This window comes from Aspergillus affinis, assembly GCF_023601865.1.
Source record: "Aspergillus affinis strain CMG 70 chromosome Unknown NODE_4_length_623078_cov_86_301200, whole genome shotgun sequence".
Lineage (NCBI taxonomy): Eukaryota > Fungi > Ascomycota > Eurotiomycetes > Eurotiales > Aspergillaceae > Aspergillus > Aspergillus affinis.
The window spans coordinates 470,608-489,323 of record NW_026515785.1 but is presented as its reverse complement, the minus strand read 5'-3'; the positions used below and the strand labels follow the sequence as shown (position 1 = coordinate 489,323).

General features: G+C 49.3%; 7 protein-coding genes across 7 annotated transcripts; 4 read left to right on the top strand and 3 right to left on the bottom strand.

Moving 5' to 3' along the window:
* Positions 1-511: 511 nt before the first annotated feature.
* On the top strand, positions 512-1,922 carry KD926_008052 (questin oxidase family protein; the record flags this gene model as incomplete). Its single annotated transcript, XM_053104005.1, has 4 exons — positions 512-715; positions 764-909; positions 986-1,113; positions 1,171-1,922. The coding sequence occupies 4 exons, from the start codon at positions 512-514 to the stop codon at positions 1,920-1,922; spliced, it is 1,230 nt and encodes a 409-aa protein (XP_052960617.1).
* A 434-nt stretch (positions 1,923-2,356) lies between these two features.
* Positions 2,357-4,332, top strand: KD926_008051 (HECT-type E3 ubiquitin transferase; the record flags this gene model as incomplete). The annotated part of the gene is made up of 3 exons (XM_053103994.1): positions 2,357-3,082; positions 3,697-3,984; positions 4,036-4,332. 3 exons carry the CDS (start codon positions 2,357-2,359, stop codon positions 4,330-4,332), a joined length of 1,311 nt encoding a protein of 436 aa, XP_052960616.1.
* Positions 4,333-4,727: 395 nt separating this feature from the next.
* Positions 4,728-5,057, top strand: KD926_008050 (uncharacterized protein; the record flags this gene model as incomplete). The annotated part of the gene is made up of 1 exon (XM_053103983.1): positions 4,728-5,057. The coding sequence occupies one exon, from the start codon at positions 4,728-4,730 to the stop codon at positions 5,055-5,057; it is 330 nt and encodes a 109-aa protein (XP_052960615.1).
* A 348-nt stretch (positions 5,058-5,405) lies between these two features.
* KD926_008049 (TauD/TfdA dioxygenase family protein) lies at positions 5,406-6,830 on the bottom strand (the record flags this gene model as incomplete). Its single annotated transcript, XM_053103972.1, has 6 exons — positions 5,406-5,519; positions 5,572-5,705; positions 5,762-5,798; positions 5,859-6,313; positions 6,369-6,574; positions 6,631-6,830. 6 exons carry the CDS (start codon positions 6,828-6,830, stop codon positions 5,406-5,408), a joined length of 1,146 nt encoding a protein of 381 aa, XP_052960614.1.
* A 1,582-nt stretch (positions 6,831-8,412) lies between these two features.
* Positions 8,413-10,396, top strand: KD926_008048 (putative transporter; the record flags this gene model as incomplete). The annotated part of the gene is made up of 6 exons (XM_053103961.1): positions 8,413-8,670; positions 8,763-9,091; positions 9,149-9,989; positions 10,055-10,173; positions 10,225-10,308; positions 10,372-10,396. The coding sequence occupies 6 exons, from the start codon at positions 8,413-8,415 to the stop codon at positions 10,394-10,396; spliced, it is 1,656 nt and encodes a 551-aa protein (XP_052960613.1).
* A 274-nt stretch (positions 10,397-10,670) lies between these two features.
* KD926_008047 (uncharacterized protein) lies at positions 10,671-11,044 on the bottom strand (the record flags this gene model as incomplete). The annotated part of the gene is made up of 2 exons (XM_053103950.1): positions 10,671-10,890; positions 10,950-11,044. The coding sequence occupies 2 exons, from the start codon at positions 11,042-11,044 to the stop codon at positions 10,671-10,673; spliced, it is 315 nt and encodes a 104-aa protein (XP_052960612.1).
* A 4,576-nt stretch (positions 11,045-15,620) lies between these two features.
* On the bottom strand, positions 15,621-18,291 carry KD926_008046 (putative phosphoinositide-specific phospholipase C; the record flags this gene model as incomplete). The annotated part of the gene is made up of 4 exons (XM_053103938.1): positions 15,621-15,786; positions 16,062-16,668; positions 16,849-17,647; positions 17,878-18,291. The coding sequence occupies 4 exons, from the start codon at positions 18,289-18,291 to the stop codon at positions 15,621-15,623; spliced, it is 1,986 nt and encodes a 661-aa protein (XP_052960611.1).
* Between the last annotated feature and the right edge of the window lie 425 nt (positions 18,292-18,716).

The following is an 18,716-nucleotide window of genomic DNA, read 5'->3' as shown; positions in this document are numbered from 1 at the left end:
GGGCGAAGTGGCTGGAGGTGAATTCTATGGTGAACACAAAGGTGGACAGGACGAGCATCTTGAAGGAAAAGACAGGAAATAAAGCCATGGGCAGGTATTATGGCACATGATTGATTAGCGTTTGGATTTGTGTAATTATCATCGCGCTTGAATAGAAGATAGATACTGGTATCTACTTTGGGAACAGTTGGTGCCTCAGGCATATACGCCACCGAGTGCACATTGCGTCATGGCCACCTGAGGCCACCAATCCACCCCAACAACTCTTGAGTTCCTTCCCCACAGTTTGGTCAGATCATCGCCAGTGCCACTCCCCTGTCTAGGCAACTTTGAGTGATCAAGTGTTGCATTTATTTATATTATAAGAGTCGACAATCGGAGCACGCCATTAAATTTCCAGTGCCCAGGGCCGATTGCCATCGAGCTCCGCTAACACCAGAGCTCAACGCCAAGGTCTGCTGGGATCCGAGTGTCAACCAGTTCCCATTGCACATATACGCAGTCGTCAACAATGTTCACCATATCATTGCCTTCGCTGGGCAAGCTGTTCTCATGGCGGGATCGAACAATGTTTGACCTTCCCCCGGTCAAGGTTCATGAGACGGATACAGCTCATGAGAAGTCAGCCCGAGCTTTGAAGCACCTGTTGAAGCTCAACCACGCCAATCATGCCATTTTATGGAATGAACGGAAATTCCACAACCATGCCCCTCATGTCAGTAACAGTTCCCTGCCGTGATGAACTTAGCACTAATTTGTCTAGCTCCTGAGCTCGTCCTTCCTGCAGGGAGCGGATGCGGATGATCTGACTCGCATCTATGAGGAGGAATCGAAGTCATTGGATCCCTGGGTGGATTCGCCCACAGAGATCAGTACGTTTGACTGGAGAGACTTCTTGGGTCGGAGGGAGTATGTCATAGCCTATTTTTACTTGCCTTCTTGCAGCTGCGACTCTTGGGTTTTGACTAACCACTCGGTTTATTAGGTATCAGCGAGCTTATGTAGACTTTTTTGAGGATGAGCTCGTGCGCTACGGATATGACTGGAAGGAAGTTATCTTTGAATATCTTTTCGCGGGCAAAGAGCCCATATTCAACTCTCTTGTTGAAGACCGTGCGTTGAAATCCGTGAATCCATGTTCAAAATCACCGAGCTAACTCTTCGACATAGTTGGACATCCCTTGATCCATTTGGCTTATGCCTTCGAGATGAATAGCCGTGAGGTTGGCATGGAAGCTCTTTCTCTGACGACTACCTGCTACGGAAGCATCCATAAGTATCTGGATGACCCCTCGTACTCTCAAGCAGAGTCGTCCTATACTTCAGCTTCTCTCCTAGATGTTCTAAACAAGGTGCGAACTGACCAGCGATTCCACGGGCTCTTCGGCCACCCAGGCGCCCACAACATGGAGATAATTTTCCGAGAGCACGAAGCCGCTCTTCTCAACCACTGGAATGCGTGGAAAATCGAGGACCCCATCAACCAATTCCGCGAGAGCCAGGAGGTAGCCGCGGCCATATTGGCTGCCACCCATGGCAAGATCAACGAAAAATATGACTTCTTCTTCGTCCACATATTGACAACCAGCCACGCCGTCCGCGTTCTTCTCCCCTTGATCCCCGGTCGCTACCAGATTCCATTGGTCAGACAATGGTGGCTTACAACTCTGGCCATCTACATTGCGCAAATGAGGCCGGAAATCCATCTCGACCGCATCCGGGACTATGATCTTGCTGGAAGAGATTGGAAATGGACGGCAAAGAAGGCCGTCAAGGGCGAGCACTCGACCGATGCGCATTACGTCAAGGCTATCCGCGCTTGCAGAGAGGCCGCCTCGACGTGGGGTGACTCGGACTCTTATTTCTTGAAGACGGCCGTCAAGTTTGCCGAGGAGTTCAGCGGCTGGGGAGGGTCTATTTGAGGGTTCAAGGAGGTAATGGACATTTGTGATACTAATTTTGTTTCTTTTGATCTCGATTACTTGATGGCGTTAATGGCATCTCTCCCTTTTTATGTGTGCTATTGGAGGACATTGCACCTAGTTGGCCCATCGATGTCTTCGATCTCGGCTGGAATTTTGCATCAAATAAAAGCATAATTGGGTATACTGGAAGAGGTTGTATAGCCTTTATAGAGTATCTGATAATTACGAAGAAAAGAAAAAAAGAATTCTTTGACAACAAATCTGCGGGCATAGTTGATGCCTAATTCCTAAGGCGGAATGGATTTGCAATGTTTGCATTTGAAATGCGCCGCGTCCTGCGCCCGTCAACGCTAACGCCAACGCCAACACGTTCCTCATTCATAAAACTTGACTTCACTCGATCGACACCATATCACGACAAACAACCAAGAATGTCTACAGAAACTAATCAGGACCAGGATCCCGTCCTCTCTTTACATGCAGAACTCCTCCGCAACATCCGACACATCACACTCTACGTCTCTCTGCCCGCAAACTTACACTCACAGGGAATCCACCCCGACGTATCGCTCTCGCAGTCCCGTCGAGCCATCACCGTCTCGCTCCCTCCCCCCTTCGACCACGTGTCAGACACAATAAAACTTCCCGCGCGCGTCAGCGAAGCCTCTCGTCGCGTGCTAGCGCTCACTCAACAAAGGGATGGCGGTCTCGGGGAGGGAAAATGCGAGGCCGATCAGCGGGAGTATTCGTTTCGAATGCAGATTGACGGTGAGAGCGAGTCGCTGCTTTCGAGGGACGAGCCGTTGGATGGATTCGTGCCGTGGACCACGAACGATATGACGCCGGCCACTAGGCTGCGTTGTCGGCAGTGCGAGACGGCGGTGTTGGATTCGCCAGGTGATGACACTGGTGCGACGAGTGGGCGGTCTCCCGGGTGGGTTTGGAAAGACCTTCCCAGTGGGAATTGGGCGGAAATGATGGATTTCTGGCACTGTCATAAACCGGACCCGGAACCTGAGGATAAGCAAGATGAAGACCCCAATGCGACGGTGAAGGGGTATGGGGCTGCGAATCAAGTGGTCGCGATACCCGGTACTGTCCTGGTGGATGTGGCGACGTTTCTGATATCGCAAGCCGAGTGTAAGGGCTTGAAACAGGTGAGAAATGCTATTTGCGAGTTAATCTTCTTTCACTATTGTTTTCTGTGTTCTGCGTTCTGCCACATTCTGCCCGTGTCTACTCATGACGCCAGGGTCGCCAGTACGTCTTGGGTATAAAAGAAGGAGGCCTTTTCATTTCCATGCTTTGGTCTTCGATACAACTGCCCTACAGCTACAGGGTCTTGGTTTGTTAGCATAGCATAAGTCTATGCCCAACATTTTGGTTGGTTGGAGGATATGTTGCAGTTATCCTCTTCTCTGAGATGGATTTCGTGGCTACCCTTTATCCATACCCAGTTGTTGGGGGCCAAGACTACGCCTTGCTTGTTTCTTCGTTGATTTGGTCCCTATGGGACTGACCCAGAGATATGGGGTCGACATGAGTATAACGAGGTACATGCTCGAATCTGTGGGAATGGGGATGTAGCTCACCTGCAATATCTGTGGGCTTTCTTGCCATACTCGATGGTCGTTTACCAGATAGAACAGAACGTAATATCCCACAAATATAACCATTCCAAGCGTTCAATCGTGTTCTTTTGTCCCCCAATTAAATTGTTTTTCTCTGTTGGTCGAATGCAGCAAGCTAATTGCTGATTTTTACTTGTCAGGTTCAACCAGATGATACGGGTAAAACCTTGCTAGAGTTGCAAAGAGAACTTCGGTGTGAGAATTGCGGTTTTTTGATTGGCATGGAAGACACTGTCTCTCAAGGATGGCGATTGTTCAAGACAAGTCTTTCTGCAAGTATGCCGCTAGGGGAACAAGATGAAGATGAGCGTTCTACCTGGCACAGTCACCCTATAGAAACCATTGTGGCCGCTCAATTGTTGGAGCTAATAGAACGAGAAAGCACTCGACGATTTGTTGTTCATGGTGGGCAGAAGAATGGCTTGCTGGTATGTTCATTGGATTCTCATTTCCACTTGCATTATCTGACTTGTATATAGATCTGGGTCTTCAATCCCGATCTGTGGTATTCAAATTCCAGCCCTGACCATAGTGTCACAGCACAACGGGCAATGAAGGTCTTGTTCCAAACCGTTGCCGATGTGGATGAGTTGTTGCATCCCGAGAGCGGCAAGAATTTGTCGTTGTCTCTCGATGAGCTTCGTCTACCGCCCTATGTTTTTTTTGCTGTCTCTAAGTCGTTGCAAGGTGGCAGTGAGGGTTTGCCCGTGTCTGCAAGGGATTTCCGGGAGTGGCGAGTAGCCGTGATGCACCGCTTTGATCGGTTGAAGGGTTGACGAGACAATGAACCGACGATGAGAAGCACCTTCCCTTTTGAGACACTCCTCAAGAAAGCCTTTGTGCCTCATTTCCCTTTCTTTGTTGGGGGCCCCTTCAGGAGATTCTTCTTCTCGTCGTCTCCATCGCTGCTTTCTTCATCTTATCTCCCTCTTACTGAAACCACACACACACACACACAAGACTACCTACCGTAGTCATACAAACTTTGGACCTTCCTTCAGTACGCCTCTCTTTATCTCCGCGACAGACCTCTGTGCGCAAACTTTACCTGCATAGCTCAGTCAATAACCTCTCTTGTAAGCTGGGCCCCTCCAAAGATTCCAAATCTCACTTGATATCCACTGACTGTTGAATTTAGTCTTTCGGATTTACCCCTCTTACTAGCCTCCAAATGGCAGCGCTCTCTCAGGAATCTCCCATGGCGCCAACAGTCTCTCAAATCGATGACATTATCACCTGGGAGCAATTTGAGAATGCTTTCGAGCGACTTTCGATAAAGGATCACTGCGGATCAGGGGGAAGCGGTGCCTCGAGCCCGTCTAATCCAACACTCATCCCCCAATCGGAGGCTCGAAATGGACCCCGGTCTTACCATATCGAGGATGTGGCACACGACGCCAATAAGCCTGAACTTCGTGGACGCGCATGTTCCATGCCACCGCCAACGATTAGAGTCACTCCGCCTACAGACCCTTGTGAAGATGAGTGCTTGTCGAGCTGATCGAACTCGCCATTTGGGGCTGATTTCAAGCTAGGCATTCAGGGATGCTCGGTGCGCTGATACGCAAACACTTCGAGTTGGTGGATATTATCTTTAGTTTGGATTCCTCGAAAGTTTGGGATTACAGCGACCCGCGAAGAAAGCATTATTATTCCTGGCGTAACTCTTCTATGCAACCTAGCTTTTTTTTCTTTCATTCTCTGGCTAGGACGGCAAGGTTTTTGATTCCAGTAAAAATTGAGATTCTCATTCGTTAGTCCATACTTCGTTCTCTATGTGCCGTTTCTTGCGTTGAAATTTGAATAGCTTTTCAGCATTTTCCAAATGACCTTTTCCTCCTTGACTTGCTCATGCTTCAAAAGGTGTCTCATAAGGTGCTTCCGCTTGTGGGGTGATTCTCGCGATGTGACGTCTCTGACCATCCTCCCAGTCGTACTGTGCACTGTGTGCGGTCACACGGTTCTGCGAAAGTCAGTTTCGGCTTGCGTTTCAGTGAACAACAAGGGGCGCTTACATCCCAAACGACAACGGTTCCGGGGCGCCATCTTACGCGAGTTTGCAGGTCTTGGGACAGAGCAATGTGGTCGTACAAGAACTTAAGGAGGAAGTCTGACTCCTCCTTCTTGAACCCAACGATGTAACGGGTGACTGGACAGTTGTTAGTCATTGTATCAGGTCCACTGAGCATCGGAAGCTGTACTCACACTGCGGGTTCACATAAAGCGCCTTCTCGCCAGTGACCTAGATTGGTATGTTAAATCTCGCATTCTCATATATAATGCTCCAGGAATTATCACTCACAGGATGGGTGCGAACGATGGGATGTTCCGAGGTAATAGGGTCACGGCGAGCAATGCCTCCTTGGTTCAAACTGTTGTTCACCTGCTCAATTCCAGAGTGAACGGCCTTCAGCCCGTGCAGACGCTTACGGAACTCGGGCGATAGGCGTCTGTACGCCTGAGCCTGGTCTGCGAACAAGGTATCTCCGCCACTTGAAGGTCCGTCTAGGAAATACAGGAAGGTGGTGCCTGGAGGTTGTTTCTCGAACGTCACATCCGAATGCCATGTGATAGAGTTTGTGTTGCGAGCTAGGAATTCAGCACCACTCTTATCGTCGGCACCTCGGTGAACAAGGTGAACCTCCGGGTAGCCCTTTGGGGCTCCAGAGGTCTGGTGAATGTGGTGTCTTCCGAAGTATCCACCGAACTCGAGAGCCTTATCGATTGGTAGGTGGGCGAAGTCCTGGTCCCGGAAAGCTGGGAAGGTCTTAGTTTGTGCTCTTATTTTGCAGGTCTATAGGGCATGGCATACCAACGACCTTCCTTTGAGCAACAAATAGTGCTAGCTGGTCCTTTCCTTCTTTTGATAGCTGGCTCAGTTGGACTCCCTTGACTTCGGTACCGATAGTGGGTGTCAGATGGTCCAGCTCAGCCTTGCCTTGGGGGAAGAGGTCGGGGAAGGTAGGGTCCGCATCTTTTCCGTGGTCATAATGCTCGAACGGGGTCAAAGGGGCGTATCTTGATACTCCGTTAGTACGACCAGGGGATGACCCTAAAGTACAGGCTCGACATACTTCTCGGTCTCGTTGTCCCAGACGGGAAGGTAATGGGGAAACGAAGCCGGAGGCTGCTTCGCCGTGCCTTTGATCTCATCATCGTGATTGTAGGTGTTCTTCAATCCTGCAAAGTTCTCCTTATTATGACCTCCCTCAGTCCGGAGAGGCTTGGAAGGAGCCGTACGCAGAGCCACGGTCTCAGTGATAGAAGGAGCCATGTTCGGGGGTGGGAAATAGATCAGATTAGATTATGGTCTGGAAGAAATGCAATGTCGACAATCTATCTATCGGTCCATCCATTCACGAGGACTCCATCGCCAGATATACCGTTCTCTTCATCCCATCCGAATATCCGTCTTATGGGCTTGCGCAATACCTGCGGGGTATGTTTTGATCCGACAGGGAAGGCTTCATTGGATTCGCCATGGACTGGCGCGGGGTTACACGGTTCACAACCCGAGACCGTTGTGCGAGTCATCGAATGAGGACAGCATTGCCCAGAAAAGGATGCTGATCAAGCATTGCTGTGCTATGGTGTGATACCAGGTAGGATTCCCTATTCGGCAGATATAACGACAGCTTTCCGGCCTGCAACTGGCTCGGTTACGCCCAGTCGAGAATTTAACGGCGGCAAGAGTCAATTAGAAAAAGAATAGCCGGTTATGGAAGGTCGCTACTACTTATGAAAGAAGTCGCCATCGTGAGGGAGCTAAAACACACAGCAGGTGGAAAGCGAGGGACCTCGGGAGAGAGAGGAGTGGAGTGGCCATGGCGTGCTAGGGCTGCCCAGTCGCGCAAACGGCCCCAACTTCGAACCCAAACGCAACCACCCCGCTTAGGCCCATTTAGCCTCATCTCAAGTGGATTTCTCTCCTGAATAACTTGGGCTCCTTGTGTTGGCTCCTTCCTTTCGTTTCCGCAAATCAACCAGAAAATTCAGCGTTACGGACGTCGCGATCAGGGACACTGCACCACATTGCCATTGGAGCTGCGGTCAACAGACAGGATTGAAGAAAGATAGGAGAAAATCAACATCCCTGTTGATGCATATTTTCGCTTCGATGCTGCAGCATCCAAGACCAATCAATGCCGGACGCAAAGTTGTGATGGTGATGGCGAAAGATATCACCATAAGCCAATCCGATGGTGGAATCCGCCCGTTGCTTATTTGACATTCCGTCCTAAATTATCTCCAGGCTCAGTCTATCCTTGGTTCAATGGGACTGCTGAGGGTCCAGTCTTTCTGATGTCCAGACTAGGTAACAAGATCCCTGTCGATTGACGCTCATCTAACTCGTTCGCCATAACGTCACCACGGTTGGATTTGCGTGATGTAACCAACATAGTTCCCATTGGGTAGAAGGCCATCGTTTAAGCATACTCATCTACAAATATAGTACAAATTTATGCATATCAACTCGCTTATCGTGGCAAGTGCCTGATCAACATAAGATTTTACGACTAATGCCGTTGGTGACGTTCAACCATCGCGGACACCGGCCGCGATCGACCCTTTTCAGCAAAAAAAGCAAGTTCGAGAGGTGCTACAATATCCATGCATCACGATTGGCCACGGACAGCTATCCACTGCGTGTCGGGGGTTGACTACTAGCTTTAAGAGACATCGGTCCATCTGGGATCCAGGATTGCGTGATGGCGGCATAGCAGCTTTTGTCTCGTGCGAAAGCCTCTGTAGAATAAGCCTTTATATACCAGCCTAGCCCGTGTTCGCTCTAATTTCTGCCATCGACCTTGTCAAGCCGTGGACAGACATCAGGCGCAGATTCATATTCGGCAGCAATGGCCGCGGACGAACCTAAGGGGGCAGTCACGGACTCTGGCCCAATCAAATATGATGGGAATGCACCTCAGTCGGGGAACACATCCTCGTCGTCGCTGGACCAGCCTCGTGCTCGCGTTAAAGATTTAGGCGAATGCGCCTTCGATACCGTCGAAGATCCGAGATATTACAAGCCTATCGATTCATATGAGGGTATTCACCGTTGGGATCCGGATTTTGAATGGACGGAGGAGGAAGAAAAACGAGTTATAAGAAAGGTATGTGTGTGCATTGCGTTCGGTTGAAGATGAATGAAAATGAGAAAAAAAAAAAAAGATCAGAGGAATAGAAGGCGCTGACCCTGTTGCAGATCGATTGGCGCGTATGCACGTTCGCATGCGTTACCTTCTTTGCGCTCCAGCTGGACCGTGGGAATATCGTCCAAGCCATGTCTGATAACATGTTGGATGACCTAGGCATGAACACCAACGATTATAACACCGGCCAGACTATCTTCTACTTAATCTTTTTGTTCGCGGAGCTTCCATCTCAGCTACTCTCGAAAAAATTGGGACCCGATCGATGGATCCCTATTCAGATGTTCTGTTGGAGTTTAATAGCAGCCTGCCAAGCCTTCATCAAGAGTAAAGGTGGATATTTCGCATGCAGAGCACTTCTGGGTCTCTTTGAGGGAGGATTGTGAGTCCACCAGTAGAACTGAACTTCCCGGCGGCGAGTTGTGCTGACTGATTCCAGTATTCCGGATACCATTTTGTTCCTGTCTTTCTGGTACAAATCTAAGGAGCTGCCCATTCGCTTGAGCTTTTTCTGGGTTTCGTATCAAGGCACTGCGATCATCGGTGCATTCCTGGCGTTTGGGTTTCTACACATTCGTGACGACGATGGAAACGGCGGATGGCGGTACCTTTTCGCCTACGAAGGTCTCATCACCGGCATCATCGCAATCACCGCGGCTTTCTGGATGCCTGCCTCACCCACGCAGACCAAGGGCGGTCTCCGAGGAAAGGATGGCTGGTTTAATGAACATGAAGAAAAAATCATGGTAAACCGCGTGCTTCGAGACGATCCTAGCAAAGGAGGCATGCACAACAGACAGGCAGTGACACCGAAGATGCTTTGGCATGCCGTCTGCGATTATGACATGTGGCCCATTTATCTCTTGGGACTGGTCTGGATGATCCCCAACACTCCAGCTACCAATTATATCACATTGCAACTGAAATCGCTTGGATTCGGAACTTTCGAGACCAACCTTCTGACCATCCCGGCATATGTCGTTTTTATCCTGAACTTGCTGTTCTGGACGTGGATCTCCGAGCGTTTCAACCAGCGTTTCACCCTGGGCGTCATGACGGAAGTGTGGTGCTTGGTTTTGCTTATTGCACTCGAGGTTCTGCCCGATGGAACCAGCCCCTGGGGTCTCTGGATCATCAACGTTCTCTTGATCGGAGCTCCATACGTGCATGCTATCGTTGTGGCGATGACCTCTCGCAATGCGGGTTCGGTCCGTACCCGAACGGTTGCCAGTGCATTGTATAACATGATGGTTCAGGCGTCGAGTATCATCGCCGGTAATGTGAGTAGAAAAAAACTCTCATCAACTAGTTTCGCTATGCGATACTAACAGATTGGCCCCTATAGATTTACCGCGAAGACGACAAGCCTCATTATCGCAATGGAAACAAGGTCCTCATAGCTTTGACGGTCCTGAGCATATTCCTTTACATTTTCGCGAGACAATACTATGTCTGGCGCAACAAGTAGGTTAACCGTGTCTTGTCACACGTGTCTATTTGCTGATTATTTGTTAGGCAAAAAGCTGCAATCTGGGATACCATGTCCACAGAGGAGAGGGAACAGTATTTGGCTGAGAACTCTCACAGAGGAAATAAACGGTATGAGATACCTACTTCCATTTGCTGTGTGGTTATCGTGGCATAGACTAACATCCTGTCCAGACTCGACTTCCGATTTATTTATTAGACTAGATATGCAGCAAAGCGGACAGTATCCAGCTGGTTATGGATTCTTTGTTTGCTTTTGCTCTAAAGCAAAACGCACACTCCTCGGTGGAGGAAAACGAAACCAACGCAGGAACGATGGATAGAACGAAAGCTCTATACGGAACAGAGTCGGATTTGGTATCAGTATAGCGCTGGAATGACACACAAAAGTGATAGATAATGAACCATCCCATGCTCGGGAGGAACGATCCAACTCGACGTTTCGTCTTTCAACTCAACGCTCATTCATCCATTCACTCCCCAATCACATACTCACATCCCTCCGGTCCAATCCAAACCTCATGTAGCTTCCCAGCGGGGACATCAACTCGAGCACCCACGCCAAATGTCTCCTTCTTCACCTCCCCATTGTGCAGTTGGGCGTTGTCATCGGGGTACGTGATTGTCAGGGTCCCTTGGCGAATGAGATGGGTTGTTAGGCCACAGTGAGAGTGTGGTGTGTAGTGGGAGTTGCTATATCATGTATCAGAGATAGAAAAACCAATGGGAAGCTACAAAGGCTAGGGGATTACCTTCCATCAGACCAGGTGAAGACATGCCCGAATCCCCATTCTCGAACCATTCGTTCGCAGTCGCTCCGGGAGCCGATGGGGTAGGTTTCTGCCATTTTAACAACTGAAGATGGTGGAATCGGCGGATTCCTTGTGATTTCGTTAGTCACAAAGTATGAAGTTAGTTGGTAGTTCTAAGGTGTATATGAAGTGGTGATGCTGGCAGGATGGTGACATGCGGGGAATGACGTCGTTGGGTGCCTGAATGTTAATGCGGAATTGGAGCACGTTGATTCGCCGATCTTATCTCTGCATGAGGTACACATTCACGATGGTCTCGTGATCTCGTAGGGAAGCTAGAAGTATCAGGCACAAGAATGTAGGTCACTTTCAGTAGGCGCGTCTCTCTTAACTTCTTCTTGACACTCACATCTACTTCAAGCTTCCGGGTACCGTTGTTGATCATCACTTCATTACGATCTCTCTGGACATTCTGTATCGTACATTCTGGTCTCCCTGCCTCTCTCGTGTGCGCGGCTAATCCCAGCCCGGCCTGTCAGTGTCGGATTCCAAGTCTCATGCGATCGGGTCTTGGTTGCTCCCATTCCATCTTGTCCCTTCTTCCCCCATCCTCGCTCCCCCCAGCAAAAGGAAAAGAAAACAGAGCATGGTCGCGAGCCAATGCATTTGCCTGGACGTGAACGGACCTTCCGCTGTCCATCAACGATTGTTGCGAAATATTTTGTGCCTTCAGTCCTGACTCATATTTTCAAAGAGTCTGTCGGTCGTGGTAAATGAATTAGCTTGGGCTTTCGACATGTTCCCGACGGGGTCGGCGGTGGTTTGCGCTTACCGAGCGGTGCTTTTCAGCATGATGTACCGCATACATGGCAGTCTTTGCCCGGAATTACCCAGGTTTCTTTGCCATTTCCCTGGCAAGTGGGACAGCGGACTCCGGGCATCTTTGGCGTGGTCAACACAAAGTCAATGATTGTTCTTCACCAGGTGATGGCCGATCAAGACACTTACCGGCATTGTGATGATGGAGAAGAAGAAACTTGACAAAAAGACTTGGGGGGAAAGGTAGGATTGAATGCGACAAAGGTCTTTTGAGAAGAAGGCAGAGAGAAAGAGGGCCCGTTTTCCCGAAAGATTTCCCCGAAAGATCGCAATGGCCAAAGTCTAAATGAAGTCGGTTGTTTGTCTGGCACACGTCTCCTCGATCGTTGAGCTTAATCTCCTTGGGGCACCCGGCACCCTTTTATAGAGTCTGGCGAGGAGCGAGTGGTCCGTTGATCCAAGACCCTCTCTGAAACCCAGAAATTCGCACTGGTCATCGGGAGATCTTCGCTCTAGGGCCGATCGATCGATTGGAGACACGACTAGATGAAATCCATGCATCCAAATATCAATCACACCAGAACCCTTGCAAACTAACATGTCATGTTGGGGTCCGTGATGGTCCCAGGTTACTCGGATATTCCCGTGGATGACAAGCGTTTGCACTCCAGCAAATGAGATCGCCTGGAAAAGTGTGATCTGCCTTCCATGTACATGGGTGCGATACGTGTTTCGACTCCCTCAAAGCTGGCCTAATTTTACGAGATTGGGTGAGAAACCAGAAAAAGAAAAAAGAAAAGAATTATCAAAATTCATGCAGGCACATCCGCGGAAGCAGAGAAATGGTTGAAATTCAAATTCAAGACGAAAGAAAAGGAATTCCGATAATAAATTTGCTTTTTTTTTTTTTGTGAAAGGGGAGCACACTGTCATCGCCTGCATATTTTGGAAACCGTTAATGCAGCTTACCACCAGAGAAACTCGGTAGTCGGTAACCGCGGACGCTGAATCTCGCTCTCTCTCTCGCTCTCTCTTAATGTGACTTGTTGCGGATGACGTCGAAGAGGACGCGATCTATTCCACTTCCAGCACAATCCCCTGGTCTGGGCCGCTCGCTCCCTCGAGGCTTCAGACTACCGATCAAGTCCTGGTGGGCCAAAATTCGTCTCCTACGCTTAACCCGCTCGGTGTCTTAATTAACTGGTGTTATAATTGCTAGCACCTAGCGGTGCAGTGGTTACGGGTCTTTGAAACAGGGATGCAATTGACGCGCCTCTAAATATTGCACACATTTCTTTATAGTTACCGAGCCAGGGATCGAGCCTTATCTTCCTTGATTGGCTATTTGGGAAGATGCATCTCCAGTCTCCATCCGTTGCGGGCAGCCTTGCAGCCAGATAAACTGGAGTTAATCCAGAACTTGGGAGTCGGGACGCTACAGCACTAAAAGATTTTTGATTAAAGTCCACTTGTTTGCTACCTAAAAGATAGGGCCCCACTGCGAGCGCTAATGCCCCGAGGCACCGTCACGGCATCCACGGTACTCCCTGTGGGATCTATGACCGGGGGAACATACATACGGAAGTTCTTTCAGCCAATATGCAATGGCGGTCAGGATGATTGGATCGAATCAGATGGGCCAATCATGGAAGTCACGCCATTTGGATCGGTTGTCAGTCGAGCGATTGATAAGTTACTGGGGCTTGGGAATAGCTGATTCGACGGGTGGAAAATGCAAGCGCAGGTTCCCAAGCTGTCCGCTCGACCTTTATCCCTTCTTGAACGCAGTAGCTCAGCCACCTGCAATTTACCGCCCTTGCTGGGACTGGGATCATGAAGCTGAACCTTATCAGGTCTGGGGAAATGCCATTTCCTGGTCCCACCCGCTGACGTTGATCAGTATATTCCTCATATTCTTGGCCGGCGGTCCTTGGTCGACCAAAGTAGTCAAAGGGTTTTAGCCTTTGACTATCTCAATTTTCGATACATAAAGGAATGTGGAGCTAGAGTTCTTATCCCACCAAACGAGCATTTTATTGCGAGTTGGTTGTACAGGACATTCGTTGTCGACTTATTCTCCGATGTCTTGCAGCGTCCAACTCCCCTGTTCCCTGTTCTGACCATTTTTGTTTTATGTTCTTTTCTTTTTCTGCAAAGAAATGCCATATGAGGTAGCTGAAACTCCCCATTTCACATCTCTCTGCAGCGGTTTATCGGTCGGTCGACTGTACCGAGTGACTCCATATTGGGACCATTATGTCTGAACCTCTTAACGAGGGACTTTTCTCTTTTGCTTGGAAACGGGGTAGATACCTGGTCGCACTAATGGTAGTCCTTGAGCCGGACCCCTAAACTAACTCGGTACCACTTTCTCTTTCTCCTTCTGTCTCTCTTTGTTGCTCTATTATTTGCAATTGATTTATTGATCATTTCATTTTAGTGAGGGGAAACCCTTAGGAAAAAGGTTGGGAGAGCTGATTTTCATCAAAAGTTGACAGGTCAATTCTGGAGCAATATGTGTCAAATCGAAATAGCTGCATCGGCCTCTCCACCAGGCCCATCGCCACCAATCCAAAGCCGAATTCCATTCCCTTCCCCTCTTCGAAAGAAGATGCCTACGGACCGCTCGCTGGCCGTGTGGATACGACGCAAACAAACAATGAATTGATCAAATTTCCTTGCCCACTCGCTCCTGTCCAAGCATAGAAACCATCACCTCACCGCTAGTCAACCATCCGGCGGGGTCTGCGGATTTGGAATTCTCATTGGAACCACCAATAATCTCTTTTTCCGGACTGAGTGTTCCGGTCGAAGTTTGATTCAATTATCAGCAGCAAGTTTACCATTCCCGCGGGTGTCCGTTGCATACGCACAACGACAACCATCAAAGGAAACTACGGGTACTAGCCAGCGCTTGAATCGCCAATCCAAGGTGGATGTTTGGTACGTAATTAAATTGGCCCCGAATCTCGGCTGGCGTTTTCGGCGGGAATGATCAATTTGCAAGACCCGGTGGCTGGCTACAATCGATATACCTCAATTCATAAATTGAGAGTGGCTATATCCTTTTCGTCTACGGTGTGCACCTTTTTTGCCAGACTATGTCCAAATTGGTCCAGTACAATTGATCTCCGTCCAACCATTATTCAGGAGAATCAGATCCAGATCCCCTCCGTGAGCAAAATCCAGAGACCAAAATTTTTAGTTGAACGAATGCATAAAGGATTGAGAGAGCACGCTTACCCACCATCCTTGCGATCTCCACTCACTCAAACAGGTCAACAGCCATTATCGGCTCCAACTCACGTCAAAGTCAAACGCAAAGACCAAGGCACCGGCTGCATGTGCGTTTGCATCCTGTCGGACTTATCTAGGGTCGCTTCAGATGCGCCACAAGTGGGACGTTATTTTGATTACTTTTTTTTTTCTTCCCCTTTGGCCTTCTATTTGCTTTTTTGATGGTTTATTCATCGATTTTTCTCCTCTTTCTTTTGAGAGGTCATTGCATTTTCCTTTTTTTATTTTATTTATTTTTTTTCACTTCGTCTCTTTTCCGCTACCCCTCGTTTCTGACTGACTTTGCCACTGGGGGTGCAAAAAAATATTATTCAAAGAAGAAGAAGGAATCATGTGCAAACATCGATGGCTTGCATGATAGAACTCCCGGGAGATGAATGCTGTCGGAATCAATCAAATTTGACAGGCATCTTAATATAGAACCACCAATCTGATACATAATGCAATGCACGTATCCGTATCTCTTACTTAAGTATTTTCTTGACATTCTGGGTCCGCAATCAGCACCTGCATGGAGTGATCTATAGTTAAGAGCTAGCTGTTATATGTAAATCTTTAGGAGATGTCCTTGGTGATGTGGACGAGAAGGACACCGCCAGATGCGCGTCCGGAGCAGTCCAGGAGATGGATTAGGCGATAACCCGCTTGGAGTCGGTTGAGTTTGATACATGCCCAGGCGGCCATGGAGTCGCGACCGAATTCGTCGTCTTTGACTTTGAACCTGCAGATACAAAAAGAAATTCGTGGGTTAGCCGATTGCGATCAAGTTTCGTATAACATACTACCTAGCTACGTGGAATAATATCTTCGATGAGGGCCTCCTTTGGTTTTGCTTTTTCTCACGCTTATGGTTTTTGTTTTTTTGATCTTCTTCTTGCCTTTTTCTTTTTCTTTTTCTTTCTTGTCGCTCAGCGCGCCGAGCCAATGTTGTGTGACACAATCCTGGAAGCCCACACCGAGGTATTATATGTACTGTTATTATTATAGTAAACGTACCTGACAAATGTAAACTCCTCGATAATACCCGACAATTTCGGGAATTCAAGCTTCTGCCCGCCAAAGTCCGGGTTGGATCCGTAGTCGCTCTTGATGGTTCGCTTGTAGCTAGTCTCGTCGGAATCGGTACTATCGTCTGCGTTGGCCGATCCAGATTCCTCCTCCGGCGGCGTCTCGATGTGCAACAAGCAGCTCACGTAGGGATGGAATCCCTTCTCCTTAGTGTCGCCCGGGGGCAGCGGAATTGCTTGGCCAGCGAGAACCTCAATTGTCAGTTCAAGATGACTGCGGATGATGTTGCCCCCACCAGGGGGGTCGGATCCGCGATAGCCCTGCGGCTTGAGCACCCAGCCCTGCTCACCGTCAAACATGGCGTGATTGAGCATCATTCCTTTGTCTAGGTACTGCCAGTTCAGCGCGACTATCTGGGCGCCACATCGCCAGAAGGGGGTCGGATCATAATTGGAGGACGTTACGCGCAGCCCATACGGATAGACCCGCATGAAGTGGTGGCGGTTGTGCTCAAAGAGCGCGTCCCGCTCCTTCGCATATGCTGCCCGGGCCGCACTTTCTGAAAGGGAAAACACGTGTCCGGGGACTTTGGCCTCTGTCATACGGGGAAAAGAAAGTTAACTTTGTTTAGTCCCTTTCGTCTTTGGCCCCTACTGGGCTAAGATGTGGATAGTCAGATCCTTTGGGGGTGGGGGATTGACATCCGAATCGAGAAGAAGGTGGGAAGGTGGTCGGGTAGCCAGGTAGCTAGTCTTTTCCTTTTGTTCGAACTTACCTGGTTGTGTAAAATGGCTGAAGTGAAATCCTTTGGTGAAAACAGCCAGCCTACTGAGAGCATGTAGGATCTTCGAAGGCTTTTTGGCCGGTGGGGCGGAGGGATCGCCGGTGGTAGCTAAGCTATTGGATACACCCTGACTGGGTTGTTGGTGGCTCGAGGGTTCGAGCTCGTCTGTGCGATCATCCTCCATGTCGTCTGCCTCTCCTTGGCTCGTTGGAGCCACATACTTCACCTTAATCAGGATCTTTCGCTTCAGAGCCTCGGGCGGTGGAAGGCTGTTGGTGGCTGCGATCTCGGGTGTGACTTCCACCAGCATCCCCTTCCAGGTCTCCTCCATAATCTCCACCATCATGGCCTGCTGCTCGAGTGATGCATGCACTTCCAGACTCACAATGACCGGAAGGTCGCTCGTCACGAAAGCGTTATCCCGAATGACATGGCATACATCCCGGAACGTTACCTCCTTGGTTAGCGTGTGACCATGGAGCACTTTGGGCTCTGGACGTGGCGGCACCGGCATTGCGGTACCAGCAGCCACGCCAGTTTCTTTGGGAGCAGACTCGGCATGATGAGGCGACTTGTGACCCAACAAGCCTCCCAACCTGGACGAAACGGATTTCATGCGGGAGGGCTTTTCCTTCTTTGGATTGTCTTGCTTCTTACGCCGAGCGACCTTCTTTTCATCGGGGCTGGAGTCATCACTACTGCTACTGCTAGTGTCGTCTTCACCGTCATCGTCTGATGAGCCACCGTCCCAGATGTCAATTTCGACGCATCTGCAACCAGTGAGAAGAACCTATCATGTCATTAGCTGCTGTGTATCTGTGCCGAGAAACGTTGACCCAGTCTGGTTTTAAAGACTAATGCTTTATGCAGGGGACACAGTGACGCATGGTTGCACTTTCTTCCGCACAAACGCTCCAATCCCAAGAAACCAAGTAAGCACCCATACACTGCAAGTGCAGCACTGCATCTTAGGAAGGGCTTCGGGTGGATCGGAAATGAAACTCTCAAGGGAGGGCATACATTGGCATAAGCGCTCGCAGCTGCGTCACTATACAGTTGGTTGCCGGTCAGGTAGGTATTGTGACTCGAAGATATGAAATAGTCCGCAATTGGCGAAGAAAGCTCCTGCCTTTTTGCGGGGCGTGCTGCAGACGACGCTGTACTGGACATATACGCAGCGAATGTATCCAAGGAGGCGAGAGGGTCCGCCGGCCCCTGACGAGTGGCATCCACATCTTGGGACTCGTGTTGCACATCCCGAAGAAAGTCGAACTTTGCTGGTTCTTTTAGGGTTTTATAAATACGACCTAAATGGGTAGATACGGGAGGTGAGAATTCAGAAGCTAATCTGCTGTCGGCAGGCACTAAAGAGGGGTCAAGACTGAGATGGTCAGTATGATGAGTGAGCTCGACAATCTCCTTGACTATTCCCATGATTGATGATAAATGGATGGATAAGACGTGCTGTGCATAAAACGTCGTCTGTTATGTGCTTTGCCGATATGGGGTTCCCTCTGATGACGTTGGGTCGGTGTGCGGTGGAGGATCAACACTCTGTTTTGGTACCAGCCCTCAGAGTCACAGTGGCCCAGGTACAATATTTTCCGGGAAACAGTGGACCTTCAGAACAACAGAAAATATGGAACAAAAAAGAGAAGGTTGAGATGCCACCAACATTCGATGGGATAGACGACAGGACACCGAGGAAGGTGGGCTACCGACACGGGTTATCTGGTGAGTTGGCGGCGTTTCGTGATTTGTTTTTGGTGCTCCACTCGGGTGCTTGGCTTGATCACACGGACTGTCAATTCACCGGCCCAATACATGAGAGCTCAAATGCGTTCTTTGGACCGGGATAT